The following is an 18,908-nucleotide window of genomic DNA, read 5'->3' as shown; positions in this document are numbered from 1 at the left end:
CATGTGCAACCTCCACTCGCCAATGCCTAGGGACATGGCTCACAGTGCTTTCGTCCCTATACTGATGATGTGGAAGATTTAGCTATCAGAGCGTGCTCAGTTCCACGCTTGAATGTCCAGCTGTTTGTTCAGTAACCACTGTGGTCATTCGAGTACTAAACCGATGCGGATATACATTCTACACTTACTTGTAATATTTAATCCTTGTGTAACGTGTCAAGTAATTACGTACACGTTATCATGGTATATCTGTCCGTAATGCGCATAATGTTATTCTCTTGGCAAAAACTTGTTACAATATTGTCAATATTTGAAACAAAAAATCCTGATTGGTTGGAGAATTGGCAGTCTAAGACAACTCGGGTTAGAAAACGTTTGGCGACCAATCGTGAGATTCTGGTTTGTGTGAGAAGATAGGTTTTCCCGACTCCCACGTTAGTCGAGTGGGCTTTTTATGCCATTGAAACACTTACTTCCTGTTTGCTTCATAGTCATTCCTGTCATCGCTGTCTTTCTCGTTTGCAACCAACAGCACTTGCAATGGCCAAGGTCGTCACGTACGAAGAGCTCAAGGCACACTCTACTAAGGACAATCTTTATGTTCTTATCCACGGAGAAGGTCAGTACAAGGAAACTTGTCAAATTGTGTCTACGTGGTGACGTGTTGAACAGTGTACGATGTTACTAAGTTCATCGACGAGGTATGCAACCGCCGGGATGGATCCCGAGCTATCATTCTCTGACGATGGCACTTCATTTTATAGCACCCGGGAGGTGACGACGTGATCTTGGCTGAAGCTGGTATGTGTTCTGTGAAATCGGGTGGCTAATCCCAGGTTAAAAATATGCCGTCTGCAGGCAAAGATGCAACCCAAGCTTTCGAAGATGTTGGCCACTCTGACGAGGCTCGTGACCTCCTTCCTCCCCTCCTTGTCGGAAGCTTTGAGAAGGATGGCGTAAGCTGTTCACAGCAATTCCCATCTAAAATACACTAACCCGGTTTATCAGGCTCTGAAAATCAGCGATACCAAGGCTCCCGGCTCTGGCGCTTCGGTCTCTGACGCTGTTGAGCAGGGTTCAAAGTAAGTTTCCTTGCACGTTTGTTCCCTTCACAACTGACCTCTTCTGCAGCCTGATGTACTTTATCCCATTGACCCTACTGGGAGCATACTTTGCATGGCGCTTTTATGGAGCATGAAGGCATGGATCGACTTTCTGTCCGCCTGACACATCTTGGCGTACTCATCATGTTTATATCCTCATGATATTCTTGTCCGTTACCCATGAACCTGCCTTGTCTGTCGCTATATCTATCACGGTTCCTTGGGATATAATAGAGCTTCATTTTTTCTTGCAGGTTCAGCGTGAATCAACTTCCGATAAGCCAGGATCTGTATTGGAAATGAAACGATTGATGGACTGCGCTGATGAGTCAGATGTTTTGTATAGGTAAACGGCATTAATGCGTATTAATACAACACAAAAAGATAAACACTTCAGGATGCAGGCAAACCATGGGCAGGGCAAGTACTAAGCCTTTTGTGCACGTTCCTTCTCAAGGCGCTGCTTGTCCAGCTAGAACCGAAGTCAACACAACATCTAAAATGAAGGGTGTAAATTCATACCAGGTAAACCCAAGTATGATCCGGGGAGTGCTAATGAACCCGTTAGAAGATTCGCAGAACACGGGGAAAGAAGCAAAGAAGCACACCTTCCTCATATCGGCCGCCTGTGCGCGTTGGGAGTGTGTCAGAGCAGCAGCTGCGATGATGACACCGATAGTAAGCCCCTGAGCCCAGAGACGCACTTGGACGACCTGATGCCAACGGTATAACATGTTTCAGCACGAAAACAAGCAGTGACCGAAGCGACAAAAGTTCATCATACCTTGTTTGGCATAGATATCAAGCTGTCATCTCAGTGGTCAGCGCTTCAGCCCAGCTCAAACCACACTGCAAAAGGAAAACGCACGGGTCACGCATGACTTTCCTCCCGACAAGGCCCATAGTGAGGGCCCAGCTGCCAACGATAACGCTGAGCTGGTGCTTCGCCGTCCACTCCGCTAATTTGTCCTTCGGGCTCAACGAAGCCCACCTCCTCTGCTCCTCCTCTCGCTCCTTCTCCAGCTCCGTCTTTCCGATACCCGTCCTAGACCAGTCCAAGTTAGACAATGCTTCAAAACAAAACGCCCGACATACCAATGCTGACGATGAAAGTCCAGCCCACGGTGCTCCGCCCTAATGGAAATCAAGGGCACGATGATGATGACGGCGCCCAGCGTCTTCATCGTAATAGGCATGGCACGAAAAGCGGGCCATCTGCGATTCAGCAGGTACCATGTTGGTGCTACGATTGCTGAACCTGAGAGTGCGCCCTCTATGGCACCGCGCGCGACAGCCGCGTTTTGCCCCTCAAGCTTGTTTTCAGGCATCTGTCAAACGCGGTCAGCATGATTTCGGGTATTGTACGACCTGTGCTTGCATTCAACATGTACAGATAGGTCAATGATGGCAGTCGGCAACTTGGTTGGAAAGCTGGTAATTTCAAGGTGTCGCGTTCCAACTTGTCAGGCGTAAGGTGATATCATCATTGTCCGCTTCTGGTGTTTGTTAACCTATTATTCAAATATTCAAAGCTATCTACTTGCGTACAAAGTATTCCTAACTGCACCTAAACTAAGAACAGCACTTTTGGCATAGACAACACTTACAAATATATGGAGAGGAATACTACTGCACCGCACAGGTATGCCGACAGAGAACCAACACCTCACATGTAACGAGAACCATGCTCAGAAATGATCCACAGTGAATGTCCATTTTCCCTCCCGAATGTCAAAGCCCTCAAAGTGGGTCTCCTTGATCGTCTTCAACCGCTTCAGGTGCTTAACTGCACCAGGATCTTTCTCATTCTTGATGGGCTCGCGAGTTGCTTTATCCGTCGCCCAGCATCTGACAAGAATAATGCGTGCACGAACATTGAGCCCTGAGCCCGGTGCAGGTTTGTCTGCATCGTCAGTATCCGGGTAAACGCTGCACTCTTTATCATCAAACTTGACAATCTCGCCCAGGAGAGCGCCAAGTCTTGGAAGATTAGTGAGGTCGACTGGTTCCAGGAATTGGATCTCGCCATAGCCGACACGCCCAACGATGAGGTCCTTGAATGCCACTAGGTCCTCGTAACCAAGGTTGACGAGGGTCGGGAGGTCGGGCTTCACCCAGTAGCTACCATGCTGCAATGCTGCTGGTGCTGGAGGCTCTTTTTCAGGTGAGGTCGATTGGGAGCCCAACACATTGGTGGTGCTCTGTGCAGAAAAGCGACCGGGAACTTTGCGAGTGATAGGCGTCGGAGTCTCCACTTGAGGAGCAGCAGGTGTTGCACTGACGGCGGCTTCTTTCTCTCTTGCAACTTCCTTTTCGCGTGCAGCCTGGCCAAGGGCAGGGCTGAACGTTACTCTGCTGGGACTAGCGCGCGAACCAGATTGACTGAAGAGGTCTGCAGGCTCAACTTTCTTGTCCAGTATCAATTTCTTCACGCTCTGACGTCCCCCACTTCCTAGAGATGGCGTGGAGCTTCGCCCCAACAATCCATCAGGACCCTTCCCATCGAGGCGACTAAGTGCCAACGCATTGGATTTCCCATTCGTCAATGATGTGGCGAAGGGACTCGTGCTGGACCCGAGCGCAGTCCCCGACGTTGATGTCGCAAAGCCTCGCAGCTTCGAATTAGCGGGGGTATAACCGAGCTGCAGATATGGAACAGGCGAACGTGTAGGAACGTCGACGAAAAAGCCGGGTTTCTTTTTGGGTTGTTGGTCAAGGTCTACGGCACGCGGGCCAGGAGGGAGCATCGAGAAGATTGGCAGATTCTGAGAAAGAGGTTCAGCAATGGAGGCGAACAGAGTTCCCTGTGGTCCAGGAACAGTAGCAGAGGAGTTGAGACCAGACAATGATTGTCCATTTCCAAATAAGGAGCTACCCGTTGATATTGAGGTGCCAAGACCAGGTGCAGCGGGTTTGGGGCCAAATAAAGATGTGCCCAACGCGTTCGTGCCAGCTGCTGATTGCTGGTTCGTTGTTTGACCCGTAGGCTGCCCGAAAAGATTCGTTTGGGGTTGCGAGCCTATTGTTCCCGTCGTGCCCGTCTGACCAAACGTATTGCCAAATAAACCCCCGCCAGTGGCCGGTTTGGTTCCAAAAAGCCCACCCTGTTGAGCGGGCTGTTGGGCCTGCTGCTGATTTTGTGGGACATTCCCAAATAAACCTCCACCCGTCGAACCTCCAAATAGGCCACCTGGAGGTTGAGCTGGGGTGGAACCAAATACTATTCGTGAAAAAGATCACTAAGATGAACTACTGGAGGAAAAAAAACCTACACCCAGTCTGTTGAGGTTGCTGTTGCTGCTGTTGGGTCTGGCCAAACAGGCCACCGCCCGTATTCCCGAATATACTACCCGCTTGCGGCTGCTGAGGTTGCTGCTGAGGTTGCTGCTGCTGCTGCTGCTGCTGATTGCCAAACGTGTTAAAGCCGGTAGACGTTGTGCCACTCTGAACAGGCGGACCGAAAATCGACGGCTTGGCAGCAGTCGTGTTCGAACCTTACAGCGACAAAGTTAGTATTGTTCATAGAACATGAACGTTGTAATGTACCAAAACCACCGAATGTGCTCCCAGTTGCAGGTTGCTGCTGTTGGGGTTGACCAAAAATGCCTGTGGTACCTGCAGTAGGCTGGCTGGCTGGTTGTCCAAAGGTTCCTGTAGAACCGAACGCGCCGCCTGCTGTTGTAGAATGTTAGAAGGTACGAGATCGGTAGCGGCAAGAGTCCTACTTGTTGACCCGAAGGTACCACTCCCGAAGCCAGTGGTGGGCTTGTTCTGCTGCCCAAATGTACCACCCGAACCAAAGATACTGGTCCCAGTTGTGGCTGGCTGCTGTGGCTGCCCGAAGGAACCAAAGGTTGAAGGTTGCTGCTGTTGTTGTTGCTGTGGCTGTTGTTGCTGTGGCTGTTGAGGTGGACCGAAGGCTGACCCAAACATTCCCGTTCCAGTACCTGTCGCCGGTTGCGCGGGCTGGGGTTGCGCGAAAGCTCCAAAGCCGGTACCAGGATTGCCTGCTGTTGTTCCCGTGCTTCCGAACGCTGTCCCCGCGCCGGCACCACCGCCGAATATAGATGTGGTGGCAGGTTGCGCAGGGGCACCTCCGAATAAATTCGTTGGTTGGGTAGTTGCTGTGCCACTAAAGGACGGCTGACCAAATGCCCCTGCAGTCTTCCGTCCCTGTTGATAATCTTGATAACGAAGCTCCTAAGTAAGATTTCAAGACCGTTAAGCAAGGGATTGATATCTGGAGGTGGCAATCACTCGCCTCAAGCGACGTCCCTCGATAGGCGGGCATAGCCGTTATTGTTTGATATTGCAGGGTAGATGTTGACGTCGGATCCTTTTCACTGAAGGAGTTGTAGGGGGGATTCGATGTGCCTGTTGTGACAGGCGCAGTGGTGTCATTGCCAGTGGCTGAAGACAATCGTCAGCTCCTTTGAATCATTTCATAAAAAGAAAAGTGCACTTACTTGGAGAGGTAACACCAAAGCCAGTGGTGGCTCTATTCTGTCCAAAAGAACCAAACGCACCCCCAGTGTTGGGATTGGATCCGAAAACCGTGGGCCCCGTCCCAGCTGTTGAGCCAAAAGTGTTACTGCCACTTCCGAAAGCTGAGGTGCCTCCCCCTCCAAATAAGCCCGTGGCAGGCTTTGGAGCTCCGAATGCTGAGGTACCCGCAGCTGGTTGTGGTGGATTCTGGCCAAATGCGCCTGCATCGAATGTGATTCAGTCATGAGGGATACAATAAACGTGACAGGACACACCAAATGCTGAAGTTCCCGTGCTTGGGTTCGCCAAATTGCCAAACATTGGATTGGCTTGTGGCTGCTGGGGCTGACCAAAAGCACCTGTTGATCCAAAGCCTGTTCAGCGATTAACAGGTGCGTAAAACGCTGTACAGGCAAATGACTTGCTTACCTGTTCCGGGTCCGAAGCCGCTAGGTTGACCAAAACCAGAACTCTGCGGTTGGCTCTGATTCTGTTGAGGATTTGCCCAGGAAGATTGCACTGTGTTACTTCCGAACATATCTGAAGAAAGAGCCTGCAGTCGTTTGTCACTGGTGCTGTCGACATCGGGAGTAGGATGCGGAGTTTATAATATCGAAGGTCCGATATGCACACATTTGGAACTTATTTCTCACAATAACTAACCTTATTCAGCCAAAAATTTGGCAAGAGCAGGGGAAAAGCCAGGGGAAAGTAGTTCAGTCAGACATTATGCCAGACGGCTCACAGAAGTCAAAGCGGCAACCAACATTTAACACCATCCAGCGTGAAGAATCATTCAAAAATCCACCAAAAACGGGCTCAACATATCCGATCCTCAATGAATTTGTCACCCCTCATATCGAATCCTTCAACGCGCTCTTCGATGATTCTGGGCTGCCCAAGGGAGACGGAGATGGTCGAGGACTATTATCTTTAGGTCTCAAGGACCTAGGCGAACGCGTTGTGTTTGATGGCAGCGGCGAGCTTGGGACAGAGAGTGGTCAGCGTGGTTGGGGTAATCGACTGAGTAGTGAGTGATGCGTCAGGCTCCCATTTGCATATAATGTTCATCAACGGAATAGTTTGGATAGAAGAGGTATCTATAGCTCCTCCTAGAGTTCCAGACAGAGATACATGGAGTACTGAGCGCAAAATATTTCCTACAGAGGTAAGTTGCTTCCATCGAATTTCCAAGTTCTACAGGTTTGAAGATGGATGCTCTAAAGCTGATGTACATGACAGGCTCGTGAGCGTTTAACCTCTTATCGGGGACGTATGCAAGCAAAGGTCTGCTGGAGCATTAACGGGAACATTCATCCCGATCAATTTGTAATGCGGGACTGTGGTCTAGTTCCGATCATGGTTCGGGTAAGTACCCATTACATTGTATGGACGATGAACTGACTGCTATTACTAGTCTGTTCGGTGCAATATTCGTAGTCTACCTTCTGCAGAACTTGTGAGGCGACATGAAGAGCCAGAAGAATTTGGTGGCTACTTCATCATCAATGGAAACGAACGGTTAATTCGCTATCTTATTCTTCCCCGTCGAAATCATGTCACTTCTCTGCTTCGCCCATCTTTCGCTAATCGTGGTCCTTCGTACACACAATATGCAGTACAAATTCGCTGCGTTCGCCCCGATCAATCCAGCGTTACCAATACTCTCCACTATCTCTCAAACGGAAGCGCGATGCTACGATTCAGCTGGAGAAAACAAGAATATGTGATACCAATCATGCTTATCCTCAAAGCTCTCATCGGTGCTTCCGACAAGGAGATTTTTGATAACGTCATGATGCAAGATTACGAAAACACTTTTCTAACAGATCGCGTTGAGCTTCTTCTGCGTAGTTTCAAGATGTATAGCTTGTACACTGGTGATCAGTGTCTTGAGTACTTGGGCGACAAATTTCGAGTCGTTCTTGGCATGCCCGAAGACTGGACGAACCAAGCTCTTGGAGCTTGGTTAATCCAGAAGATGGTCCTGGTACATCTTAAATCGGCTCGCGACAAATTCCGGATGCTGGTGTCCGTAGCTGCTTTCTCCGTTTCTTGATATACACTGACGTTCACACGCAGATTCATGCTGCGAAAGTTATATAGTGTGGTATCCTCCTCGTGCTGCGCAGATAACCCAGATTCCCCACAGCACCAGGAAGTACTGCTGCCTGGTTATTTATATGGCATGATCATCAAGGAGCGCCTTGAGGAAGCGCTGAGCCAAGTAAGAAACCAGATTGCGACAGACGTCAGGAAAGAAGAAGCACCAGTCGATTTTCTTGACAGTATGCACAAATGCCTCACTTCAACCTTGCTATGAACTGATGATAATCCTAGAACGATATATTATGAAGGTCATCAATAAGGTGAACTGGGATATCGGTTCCAAAATGTCAAATTTCTTGGCTACTGGTAATCTGGTTTCACCGTCGGGTCTTGATTTGCAACAAGCATCTGGGTTTACTATTGTTGCCGAAAAACTCAATTGGATGAGGTATATAAGTCATTTTCGATGTATTCATCGTGGTGCCTTCTTCGCCGAGCTCAAGACAACAACCGTTCGAAAGTTATTACCAGAAGCTTGGGGTAAAGTAGTGCGCTTCAGTCATTCTGGCCCTGTACTAACAATTATTCAGGTTTCCTATGTCCAGTGCACACGCCTGATGGTGCCCCATGCGGTCTGCTCAATCATCTTTCGAGGACGTGCCGCATTATCACGACGCCTCTTTCCGTTGCTGAGATCCCTGCACTCCTGGCAGCTCACGGCATGACACAGGCCTTCTCATCTTCAATAGATGGCCGAAAAAACCTTTGCGTTCAACTTGATGGCCGCGTCATCGGCTGGGCAAGACAGTTGGTTGCTCACCAACTTGCCACCAATCTACGGATATGGAAAACCGAGGGTCGACACAAGGTTCCCCTCGATCTAGAGATTGGTTTCGTCCCCGAATCGAAAGGTGGACAGTACCCCGGTTTGTTCTTGTTTTCTACCCGAGCGAGGATGATGCGCCCTGTGAAGTTCATCGCCAACGGGAAAGACGACCAAGTTGGATCATTTGAACAGGTTTACATGAACATTGCAATCAAACCTGACGAGGTCGAGCTAGGTGTTTCAACACACGTGGAACATGCACCGACAAATTTCTTGTCCATCTTGGCTAATTTAACGCCGTTCTCGGATTTTAATCAGGTAATACACAAAAACGCACCATGTAGGCTGCTACTAATCTGCTGTATAGAGTCCCAGAAATATCTATCAGTGTCAGGTAAGTTGCAGTACACGAGAACCATCAGCCCAGCTTGACTTCGTGTCTTAAGATGGGTAAACAAACGATGGGTACCCCATCTACCGCCCTACAACACAGAACGGACAACAAGCTCTACCGGTTACAGACTGGCCAAACTCCCGTCGTTCGACCACATCTACACAACACTTACGCCATGGACTCGTTCCCAAACGGTACCAATGCCATCGTTGCTGTCATTTCTTATACCGGTTACGACATGGAGGACGCCATGATCCTGAACAAATCCGCTCATGAACGTGGCTTCGGCTATGGAACGGTTTATAAATCTCAGATAATCGATCTAAAGGAAATGCGAGGGGCCACTAAATCATCAGCATCCCCTACATTGCATTTTGGTCTTGGTCACGATGTTCGAACAGCTGAAGGCAATGAACAGCATACTTGTTGTCAATTTTTGGATAAAGATGGCCTGCCGTTCATTGGGACCAAATTGGATTCTGGGGATCCTATAGCCGCTTACATCGATGAGACTACTGGGCGCACGAGGTTCGTCAAGTACAAGGGCGATGAGCAAGGAATCGTGCATGAAATCCGCATGTTAGGTATGGTCTTCGCCCTCATCCGGGTAGCTGCTGACGAAATTCAAGGTGGTGATACTGGGGACACGGAGCTGCAAAAATTGCATATTACTTTCCGCATAACTCGTTCTCCCGTCATTGGAGATAAATTTTCGTCTCGTCATGGTCAGAAGGGTGTATGTTCACAAAAATGGCCCACTGTTGACATGCCCTTCTCGGAGAGCGGAATGCAACCTGATGTCATCATCAATCCACATGCGTTCCCAAGTCGTATGACCATCGGCATGTTAGTGGAGAGCATGGCTGGCAAGGCTGGTGCTATGCATGGACTGGCGCAAGATGCGACTCCTTTTCAGTAAATCACCAATGCTCCTGTTGACAACGCCAGCTGATGGCATCTAGGTTCTCTGAAGAAGACAGAGCGATTGACTACTTTGGCGAACAGCTATTAGCAGCTGGCTATAATTACTACGGTAACGAGCCCATGTACTCGGGCATCACTGGGCAAGAGTTCGCCGCGGATATCTACATCGGCGTTGTTTACTACCAACGTCTGCGACATATGGTTTTAGACAAATTCCAGGTCAGAACCACTGGCCCGGTTGACCCCGTGACACGTCAGCCAGTCAAGGTAGGGAAGTCGTCATATATGGTCCTGCCTGTCTGCTAATAACCTGAACAGGGCCGCAAACGTGCTGGTGGCATCCGATTTGGGGAGATGGAACGCGACGCTTTGATCGCTCATGGGACGTCGTTCCTTCTCCAGGACCGGTTAATGAATTGTTCAGATTACTCTACTACATGGGTCTGTCGGACCTGTGGCAGTCTCATATCCCTTGGTTACGATGATATAAGCTTGGGCGAGTCATCTACTGGCACGATAAAAGCAACTGGTCCAGGTGGAGAATACTGCAGGGTGTGCCGCGCGGTTGCCGAGGAAGATGACGAACGAGCTCGCCAGGCTCTGACTACGGGACAAAATCCCGATCGAAGTCCGTTGCCAGGCGTGATGGTGGCTATACCGTCATCGAACGTGCTGCGCAGTTCATCAAAAGGTGGCGATCTCGATGTTGTGGCGGTTCCCTACGTGTTCCGCTATCTTTGTGCCGAGCTGGCCGCCATGGGCATTGCCGTTTCATTGGAAGTACGATGAAACACTTGTCACCCGTTCAGTGCTCAGATCAATATTCTTGTTGTCGCTTTCGTGGCTCAAAAACCATACATAGACCATCGTTAATAACATTAGGCTATGGATACCAAGGGAACAAAAGGCCAACTGTCAGCTCGCTGACACTAATAACGAGAACGAGAGTCAATAGAAATGAGTAGTTGTTAGATCTACATGGAAGATCGAGTGAAGGAGAGTTGGGTATCATTAGGGCGTATCCATAGTGACTTTGAATCATGAAACAGGTATGAGGCTTGCGTGGATTATGGTTCAGACTGGACTGGCGGGTCTGAAGACTCTTCGTCGCCACCCAGCAATAGCTCAACAATGGCGTGCTCCATCCGAGACTCCTTTGCAGCACATTCGGGCGTTAGGGGGGCGGAGACTAGAACTTGAAGCTCTGACGAGTCAGCCACCAGACCAGCCCGAGCCAAGAAGATATCTATGAGCAGACGACATTCAGTTGCGCTCGTTGCGTGCGAGAGCGTTCGCCGCATGTCATGAGCATGATCGATGACAGAAGGCGGGATGGAAGGTGAAGATGTAGCAGTGGCTAACTGTGCTGGACGTTTGGCAAGGTGTGAGAGTACAACTCTGGAAGAGGAACGTTCTGGTGCTTGCACCGTAGGTGCCTTTGACTCTGAGCTCGAACGAGCAGGTGCTTCCACGGGTACTATGGCCGATGAACTATCGTCAGAACCACGTTTGCTGACAGAATCATGCTGTTTGGAAGTGGTTGGGACTAAACTGGTGGGTATGGGAGGTACAGGGGGGCCAACATCCACCACAACCATGCTGGGAGCCAATGTGGAGACAAGAGGGTCTGGTGAGGTTGTTTTGGGATCAAGTGGGGGCACCGGTTTGCGTGAAAAAGACTGTTTCCGAACCCGATGATCTAAGAGTGCATTATCAACAGAGCTACGGGAGTCTGATGATGTAGCAGAGGGCAAGTCGGTAGGATATCGAGGTGGAACGGGTCTGTTCGCGAGGGAGCTGAGATTCGTCAGGGACTTGTTGGGTAGGAGAGGGGTAGGAGCGTCTGCCCTCCGGGGAGAGCTTTTGCCAGATTCATTATCGGAACGAGCCTTCTCGTTGCCGTTGAGTGTGATCTTAGAGATCATGCGCTGCAGGCGGCCAGTTTTTTTTGGCGTCAAGAGAGACCCTGAGTTGACATTGGTTGAGGAAGTTGCGGGAGGTTCTGGTGGGCCCTCGGCGAGAAAGTCAATAAGCTCTCTAGCGCTTGCTGATATGCCTCTCTGCGAATTATAGCAGGGCGTACTCTTCAGCTTCTCTGCCTCATCCTCGTTTTCCGAAGCACCCATGATATCATCAAGATCAAGTGACTCTCTGTTTCTCGCGACGGTGTGAGTACGAGGAGGTCGTGACTGGTCGACGTCCAATCCATGAGGGATGGGCTTTGTTCGCTTCTGATGTGCCTTGCTTGGTGTTAAGTTCGGTAGCTTCAAGGACGAGCCAAGGCTCGGATGCGGCTGCCTTGGTGGTGGAAATGTGGTAGACTTTAGTACCATTGGATCAGCGGAAGAGGCAGAGCGAGCGCGGGTGGAAGAGGGTGGACTAAATCCCGAAGTAGTAGCGGCACTGAGCTGGCGAGGGCGTGACGTTGGAGGGGGTTTTACTATGGGCTGTATTTCGTCGTCTTCGTGAATAGAGTCAACGTGCCGCAAGGATGGTCTTGTCGTTCGCTTGGGCTGGTCAGGCGCAGTGGATGCTAGTAATGCTTCGGACGAGATGGAGTCCTTGTGGGATGATTGGAGGGAGGTTTTCCTACCGTTAAAGCGTGCCTTCTCTTTGTTAAGAGCCTAGTACCAAATAAATAATCATCACCAATCCGTAAAATTTCGTGATAAGGAACCTTATATACCTCCATCGTCCGTAGTCTATCCGGGGTGAGCGAGACTTTCATGGTCGACCCTGATCGCATCATGTCATCAAATTCTTGTGATCGATCCTCCTAGAACGCATTATGAGTCAACGTATTTATAATGGAGAAGCAATGGAAGCCGCACGGAAAATGTCGGCGAAATGGGAGACCTGTCCCCACTCTGAATGGATTGCTTCGCGCTCGCGCTCACTAACGAATCTGTCTTCCTATGACCAATTACAGAGTCAGTTCCATTTGGGTGGTCATTTGATCCTCTATTGCTGTTGCCACTAAATATTTTAATCGCGCGTGCCTTGTCGATAGATGATCTCGCAGAGTGAGGATTAGAGCCCAAAATCATGGCGGGTCCAATATTAGATGATTCTGACGACATGCGATGGCGTGAGTTGTCCTTTCGTGATGCGTCTCCCTCGCGAGAGGACGCCGGGGACGTCGCACCCGACAACTTTTCCCGGGTAAAAGATTTACTCCGTCTCAGTTTCGGTAATTTTGACAGTGTCTCAATTTGCCCGTAGACTAGAAGCAATGAAACACGTCATCAATGTGCCGAACAATATTCGGATAAAAATAAGCTAACCTTTCATGTTCTTGAAAAAACCGTATATCGTACTGTCTTCGCAAAGTGCAATGAATAAATCCTGAGAGTTAGCTGTTGCTCGGCTACTATCTCGTGATGCAACACGTCCCACATTTGACAGAATGTGTCTATCATATGGATGAGCTCAGGACCAGGAACATCACTTTCGAAAGAACTTAAGACTCACTCGCATATGGACCTAACGAGATAGATTATCAGGCCGAGAACTCTGAATAACAGCAGAAGTACTTACTCAATGATGGCGGTTAGATAGAGTGAGGCCGGTGAAAGGACTTCTTGCTTGGGAGGAGGAACACCGTCTGCAAGCATACGTTCCTTCAGGCGATTTTCGGCGTCTGAATTCTCGTCTGTATCGCTCAAGGTTGAATATGCTTCGCATTTAAGCCTTAAAAGCTGTACACAGTGGTGTTGAGGTCCGAGTGAATGTAACGCAATGCCATAAAACGCACCTCGGCTGCCCACTGCAAATTGAAAACACCATCCTCGCTCGACGAGCCCGAACCTACAGCGGTAATGGTACGCTGATAGTACGCTCTAAGTTCCATCTCAGCCTCAAGTATAGCTTCTTTGCCCAGGGTGGTTGGTAGAACTTTGTGCATTGCAGTCCTGAGTCGGGAAGGGTTGAACGACCGAGCTGCATTAAGTGTGCTATAGAGTAACTCGTCCAGTAGGGCATTGATGGAGTTGAGAGCGTCGGGAGTTAATTTAGTAGGACGAATATCGGACAGGATGACATCGGCAGAACGAGACGAAATAAAAGTTGGAACTGTTGTGAACTTGTCAACGACCATGTATTTGGAGAAGAGCGTCGTGTCGAGCTCACCTTGAGTAGCACTGGGCTCGATCATAATGTACAGGCGGGAGAGCGTAGGAGAATAACGCGGCCCAAGTGGTGATGGGCCTAGAACCCGGTTTCAGATTGCGATCACGCTTCTCATCAATACAAAGTAAGCTTCAAGTTGTGGCCGACTTCCACAAAATTATTTTCAATTCCTCATCCTAGTTACATATGACAGCTAGCACTGTCCACAATTGCAATGTCATCCGTTCAAGTCACAATAATATGTGGAGGCCCTTTTCATTCAAGGACCGTGCGTGTGCACTAACAACGACATCAATCCCATAACATCATCATCACAGCCTCTTCATCCCCCACGGCGCCCTCCGTAGTCCAGTGACTACCATCCATTCCGTCCGTCGTGGTTGAGGCCTCGCCCATGGGTAAATTGCCAGATCCTTCCACGGGTACAGAATTGGATGTACCTCCCTCTGGCACCTCGATCACCATGTCTTTTGTCAGATCCGAGCCCTCCTCTTTGGGATTCGATTTTTCTTGACGACTATTTGAATCTGTATCCCACAGCGTGAGCCCGTCAAGTAGTGCCAGCGACACATCTCCAGAATCAAGATCCTCATATCGGATCGTTCGTATTGGCGATGTTGACAGTGATGCCAGGAAGTCATATTCGTCCGGCCTTGCCCTCAAGTTATCCAGGTTCTCCGGGCGAGCGTCGGGGCGCGGGTATCGGAGTCGCATAGGTGCGTTCTGCTTTCTCAGGTTTTGTTCGACAGGGCCAAATATGTGTTGAAGAACCTTGATGATCGTGTCAATTATAGCGCAGGCATACCTAGCGTCTATTGTAAAACTTACCCAGGGACCGATCACGGCATGGCGTTGAGGTGGGATATGAGCTTGGCGAATGTATCTCGGTTCTACACGATAGGATGGTAGACTGCTGGGTGGAGGATCTAGCATGGGAGGTATTTTTGGCGCGAAAGGTTTTGGGGGCTGTTTCATCTCCAATTTCTTGATTGATTCCTGTTGCTGGTGTCGTACTTCATGTCCCATCGCTTCAACTGGTTTATCGAAAACATCTGAACAACCTGAAGTACGTCAATCGAATATAGTAAGCGAGACCGTTAGGTCACACGTACTTGCAAGAGGACATGGCAGAGGGAAGTACGAATGTTTCTGTAGGTGTTTCTCCAAAGCTGCTGCCGACTTGAGTCTCCGAGGACATGACTGCCAGCGGCATGTAAAAAAACCCTTGAGATGATTGGTGAGTTACCTTGATCTTGCCATCGAGTATCCACTTACCTGAGACCCAGCCTCTTGCACGTGCAACTTGAGATGCAAATAGAGGTTCTCGCCGTTGTTCATCAGAGCATCACATCCATTCCATTGGCAGGGTCTCTCAACCATTCGAACTCTGCAGTCCGCTATGAGGGCTTGCTCGAAATCATTGTATTTGGCTGCAACGAACATAAGCCAGAAAAATCACCCGAACTGGAACAAACTCGTACACTCTTCCTCTTCCTCTGAGCCAGAGACTATGCCTTGATCCTCCAGCTTTCGTTTCTTGATAGCCCTCCTAAGCTCAGGAGGAGGCTGCGGTACTAACACATAGACCCGTTGACCTTTCTTCCTCTTCACACTTCGTAGTGAGGTCTGTGCATGATCCTCATCCAACGAATCTACACGGCTCTTAGAAAGCGAACCACCGCGTAACATGGATTCTACTATTAAAACCTCATCGTCTGTCTCCGGTGGAAGTTGGACACCAGAGTGGCCTGAGGGTGCAGGTGATACCGATAGTGACGGCAGGAAAAGCGGAAGAGCCCCACTCCTATTGTCTTCACTCTGCTCGCGCGACTGCGCCCTAAAGCTGGGGGCAGGAGATGAGATGCCCACAGGTTCAAGCACAGGCGGTAGAAACTCATCCAGATCTGGGAATGATATGGGACTATCGATAGGCCCATCTTCTCGACTGGGCTTGGAACGGTGTACATCAGTGGTTATCGACATTCCATCAACTCCACGCGCTAACTCCTCCTGATCCAAAGATGTGGATGCTGGACATGGTGTAACAACAGGTAGTGGGAATTCGGGGGAGGCAGTGTCCTTTTCGGGGATAGTAGTACTTGGTTCATCATCCACAATTATGTCATCAGCAGTGACTTCCTTGATAGGACTTTGCGGTGTTTGTATTTCAGCCTGTTCTTGTTCCATCAAAGCATCCGGAGGTTGTAAGACGCTAGTCTCCTGTGGGGCTTCAGCTGCTGATAAGTCATCAGATGGTGGCGTCTCCTGCTGATGCTCTGCGGCTACTGGTAGATTTCCCGGTGATACGCCAGCTTCCTCGTAAGCATCTTTTTCCTTTTCCGCCGTCACGGGTGGCGGATTTATTCCTAGTGACCTTAGGATATCTTTTGCAAGCCGTGACCTGTCGGCCTGTTGCGGTGTACGCACCACTGGGGTAGCCCCATTCTCTTTCTGTCGCGGCGGAGTAGAAGGCGGAATCAATACAGTAGCTGGAGCTTGCATTGGCGCCGGTATGGCCTGAGGCACGAGAGCTGGCGGCTGCTGCCTATAATATGTTTTGGACACAGAGTCGTGGGAGTATATACCCGTGTTCGATTCTGATGGCACTGCGCGCTCCGTTGGGATATCCGCCCGCACGTATTTCTTCAAATATGGATCATATGCGTATTGAGCGACATTGCCATCAGCACTTGGTATACTCATTGGAGGGGGTACACTGAATGGTTTATGAGCACCGCCCACCGTTTGTCCGTGTATACTAGTCCCGGTCAGAGATGTAGCTTGCTGTATTGAGGACGCTGAAAGCGCCGTCTGCGTGGTCGATACAGATACCTGTGCGTGAGGTGCGGGGGTCGCCTTGGTAGCCAATGCAGCGACGGTAGTTGCAGCAGTGTGATTTGAAGTCAACGCCCTTGGGGGTTGTACACTCGTGGACTTAGCCTGTGTATTTTTAGTCACAGACGGTCTGGGGGGTACGGGAATCGACTTTGACGACTCAGACGTAGTGTGCACAGTTGCAGGTGTAACAGCGTTGCTGGCAGTAGTGGTTCGACTTTGCTGCGCGACGGTTGGCACACGGTCGGAGGAGGTATTCGGCGTCGTGGTACTGGTCACAGGTAAAGTTTTGCTAGCTGCTAAAGCCTTTGCACGAGTCAATGCATGACCAAGCTCCTTTTTAAACTCTGGAGCTAGACTGCCGAAGAGCGCCTTCCGCCACTCCTCCGGCACGGAATGCAGATTTTGCATAAGAAATTTGACAGTCACGTCCATGTCTGTTCCCTGAGGATGAAAAAATCGTCAAACTCGGTTGGTCAGCGAGGTACAAAGTGATGCACCTGAAATCGTTCATGAAAGTATCGCACGAAAGCTTCCTTGGTACCGGGACCTGCTGGCGTTTGTTGAGCGGGCGGGGGATTCGCAGGCAAGGGCAAAGGCAAAGGTTGAATTGTGGCTTCAGATGTTGCCGAAATCCCTGTAGGAACATGGACGTTGGTACTGGCAGAGGCAGAAGAATTGGCTTGAGGTAAGGGGGTCCACTTAAGATTTCTCATGTCATTAAGCATCTTGAGAACTCCCTCATCTTTGAAATTTTCTGGATTAAGGCTGCGCGCAGCTTCGGCCCACCATTCCACGGCCACAGGGCATGAGCTCAGAAAGTTTTGAATAGCTTGCGGGCCGTGCTGTCAGAAAGTATTTAAAGGAAGGTACAGAATTCACCAACGTCGCAACTTACATTGCAAGCCAACTGGAAACGCCGAATGAACTCTGGTTTCGTCATGGTGGACTGAGCAAGGCTGCCCGAGGATTGACGATTGGTGGACGGTCGCTCAGCAGATGACAAAGATGGGCGCCCAGTCGATGAGACGATAGTCGCAACGGCCGGTGCAGCTGGGGATGCCACTTGATGTTGAACTTGAGGGGCATACTGGGGTATCCCTGTTCCAGTAAACGTGCTTGCTTGCGGTTTGATGCCTGCTTGTGAAGTTTGCGCACTTGCACCAGCCAGCTCTGCCGCATACTTTTGGCTCTGCTTTTCCCAGTATTCCTCATCTGTGGTAGAACACAGATGCAGTAAGTATAACCATGCAAAATTAACGGACAAAATTCTACATACTAAATTTAAATCGTTGCTGTTGAGAAGGCGTAGACGAGGCTTGCTGTGAATGTTGATAGCCGTGAACAGTAAATGCGGGGCCAAGAGGATATGGCGCATGCGAACTTCGGGACCTTGCCGCTCCCTGTGACTGTGTTTGCGTAAAGGATGGCCTCTGCGACGGTGGCTGGGTTGAACTATGCGCCTGAAATCCTGCTTGCTGTGACTGATTGGTGGTCGGGTAGTTATGTTGGTAGCTATATGGCATTTGCGGCCTAGATGACTGAACAAAATAAGACTAAAGAAGACACAGCAAATACGAGCAGTACATTTGGAGATGTGTCGCGTATTTCTCCTTCGATTCTGGCTGTCAAAGGTACTTCTTCCGCAAAGTGATAAACTGCATTAGGATAGTGGCTAGAGCCACTTGCTGATGGAAACCCTGCTGGGATACTGGTGAAGTGATCACATATATTAATCACTACAGAATGTTGTGAAATCTCTTTACTCACGGCACTTGCGCTGCCATGGACGCTTTCATCTCTGCCAGTCTCTGCCTTTTGGCGCATTAGCTACAACGCTGTTCAACAACAAAGCACTCACTCAGCCTCCCGCCCTTGTCTTGCAATCTCCTCTAGTTCATTTTGTAGTTCCATTTCGATGAGCTTTCGCTTAGCCTCCTCGATCTTGGCCTTGCGTGACGCGTACTCTTGGCTATTGAAGGGGTTGACAAACGGAGCCATCGCACGATAGTCACTTGAGTTGGATTGACCACCATTGTTCATTGTCGCGATATCCAACTATCGAGCGAGTCAAATGAAAAATTGCAGAGCGAGAGCCCCGAATCTGTAAGAGCAAACTAAGATGATGAAAGAGTTAAAGTAGGAGACAACGCGTGATTGTCTT

At 49.7% G+C, this 18,908-nt stretch overlaps 6 protein-coding genes across 6 annotated transcripts; 2 read left to right on the top strand and 4 right to left on the bottom strand.

Moving 5' to 3' along the window:
* Positions 1–540: 540 nt before the first annotated feature.
* On the top strand, positions 541–1,198 carry HD556DRAFT_1428599 (cytochrome b5-like heme/steroid binding domain-containing protein; the record flags this gene model as incomplete). Its single annotated transcript, XM_041304729.1, has 6 exons — positions 541–619; positions 673–701; positions 765–801; positions 859–956; positions 1,009–1,082; positions 1,132–1,198. 6 exons carry the CDS (start codon positions 541–543, stop codon positions 1,196–1,198), a joined length of 384 nt encoding a protein of 127 aa, XP_041166990.1.
* A 332-nt stretch (positions 1,199–1,530) lies between these two features.
* On the bottom strand, positions 1,531–2,431 carry HD556DRAFT_1225428 (uncharacterized protein; the record flags this gene model as incomplete). The annotated part of the gene is made up of 6 exons (XM_041297013.1): positions 1,531–1,575; positions 1,626–1,655; positions 1,712–1,816; positions 1,888–1,909; positions 1,972–2,148; positions 2,199–2,431. 6 exons carry the CDS (start codon positions 2,429–2,431, stop codon positions 1,531–1,533), a joined length of 612 nt encoding a protein of 203 aa, XP_041166989.1.
* Positions 2,432–2,640: 209 nt separating this feature from the next.
* HD556DRAFT_318380 (nucleoporin autopeptidase-domain-containing protein) lies at positions 2,641–6,241 on the bottom strand. The gene is made up of 8 exons (XM_041310258.1): positions 6,018–6,241; positions 5,864–5,962; positions 5,570–5,809; positions 5,365–5,513; positions 4,829–5,303; positions 4,650–4,778; positions 4,376–4,597; positions 2,641–4,323 (listed from the first exon to the last, which is right to left on the bottom strand). The coding sequence occupies exons 1-8, from the start codon at positions 6,124–6,126 to the stop codon at positions 2,792–2,794; spliced, it is 2,955 nt and encodes a 984-aa protein (XP_041166988.1). The 5' UTR covers positions 6,127–6,241; the 3' UTR covers positions 2,641–2,791.
* A 76-nt stretch (positions 6,242–6,317) lies between these two features.
* Positions 6,318–10,797, top strand: HD556DRAFT_1468953 (uncharacterized protein; the record flags this gene model as incomplete). Its single annotated transcript, XM_041308417.1, has 11 exons — positions 6,318–6,618; positions 6,671–6,756; positions 6,831–6,956; positions 7,006–7,619; positions 7,671–7,876; positions 7,929–8,177; positions 8,228–8,781; positions 8,831–8,857; positions 8,910–9,772; positions 9,820–10,048; positions 10,100–10,797. The coding sequence occupies 11 exons, from the start codon at positions 6,318–6,320 to the stop codon at positions 10,568–10,570; spliced, it is 3,726 nt and encodes a 1,241-aa protein (XP_041166987.1). The 3' UTR covers positions 10,571–10,797.
* Positions 10,798–10,848: 51 nt separating this feature from the next.
* HD556DRAFT_1225322 (uncharacterized protein) lies at positions 10,849–13,877 on the bottom strand (the record flags this gene model as incomplete). Its single annotated transcript, XM_041297002.1, has 7 exons — positions 10,849–12,405; positions 12,459–12,554; positions 12,613–13,004; positions 13,066–13,193; positions 13,253–13,264; positions 13,319–13,479; positions 13,536–13,877. 7 exons carry the CDS (start codon positions 13,875–13,877, stop codon positions 10,849–10,851), a joined length of 2,688 nt encoding a protein of 895 aa, XP_041166986.1.
* Positions 13,878–14,049: 172 nt separating this feature from the next.
* HD556DRAFT_1322385 (uncharacterized protein) lies at positions 14,050–18,890 on the bottom strand. Its single transcript, XM_041301382.1, has 10 exons — positions 18,515–18,890; positions 18,332–18,455; positions 18,024–18,285; positions 17,643–17,959; positions 17,245–17,589; positions 15,391–17,188; positions 15,185–15,339; positions 15,022–15,133; positions 14,738–14,970; positions 14,050–14,680 (listed from the first exon to the last, which is right to left on the bottom strand). The coding sequence occupies exons 1-10, from the start codon at positions 18,541–18,543 to the stop codon at positions 14,201–14,203; spliced, it is 3,855 nt and encodes a 1,284-aa protein (XP_041166985.1). The 5' UTR covers positions 18,544–18,890; the 3' UTR covers positions 14,050–14,200.
* Between the last annotated feature and the right edge of the window lie 18 nt (positions 18,891–18,908).

Source organism: Suillus plorans (genome assembly GCF_016647745.1).
Source record: "Suillus plorans strain S12 chromosome Unknown HD556scaffold_2, whole genome shotgun sequence".
Lineage (NCBI taxonomy): Eukaryota > Fungi > Basidiomycota > Agaricomycetes > Boletales > Suillaceae > Suillus > Suillus plorans.
The sequence above is the reverse complement of the archived record's forward strand: the minus strand, read 5'-3'. Positions and strand labels throughout refer to the sequence as shown.

Coding starts and splice junctions, on each gene's coding strand:
- HD556DRAFT_318380 (XM_041310258.1), bottom strand. CDS start 6,126: ATGTTCGGAAGTAACACAGTGCAATCTTCCTGGGCAAATCCTCAACAG. Junction 5,963..6,017: donor CGGCTTCGGACCCGGAACAG/GTAAGCAAGTCA, acceptor ATCGCTGAACAG/GCTTTGGATCAACAGGTGCT. Junction 4,598..4,649: donor GAGCACATTCGGTGGTTTTG/GTACATTACAAC, acceptor TGTCGCTGTAAG/GTTCGAACACGACTGCTGCC.
- HD556DRAFT_1322385 (XM_041301382.1), bottom strand. CDS start 18,543: ATGAAAGCGTCCATGGCAGCGCAAGTGCC. Junction 18,286..18,331: donor TACGCGACACATCTCCAAAT/GTACTGCTCGTA, acceptor TATTTTGTTCAG/TCATCTAGGCCGCAAATGCC. Junction 17,189..17,244: donor ACTTTCATGAACGATTTCAG/GTGCATCACTTT, acceptor TTTCATCCTCAG/GGAACAGACATGGACGTGAC.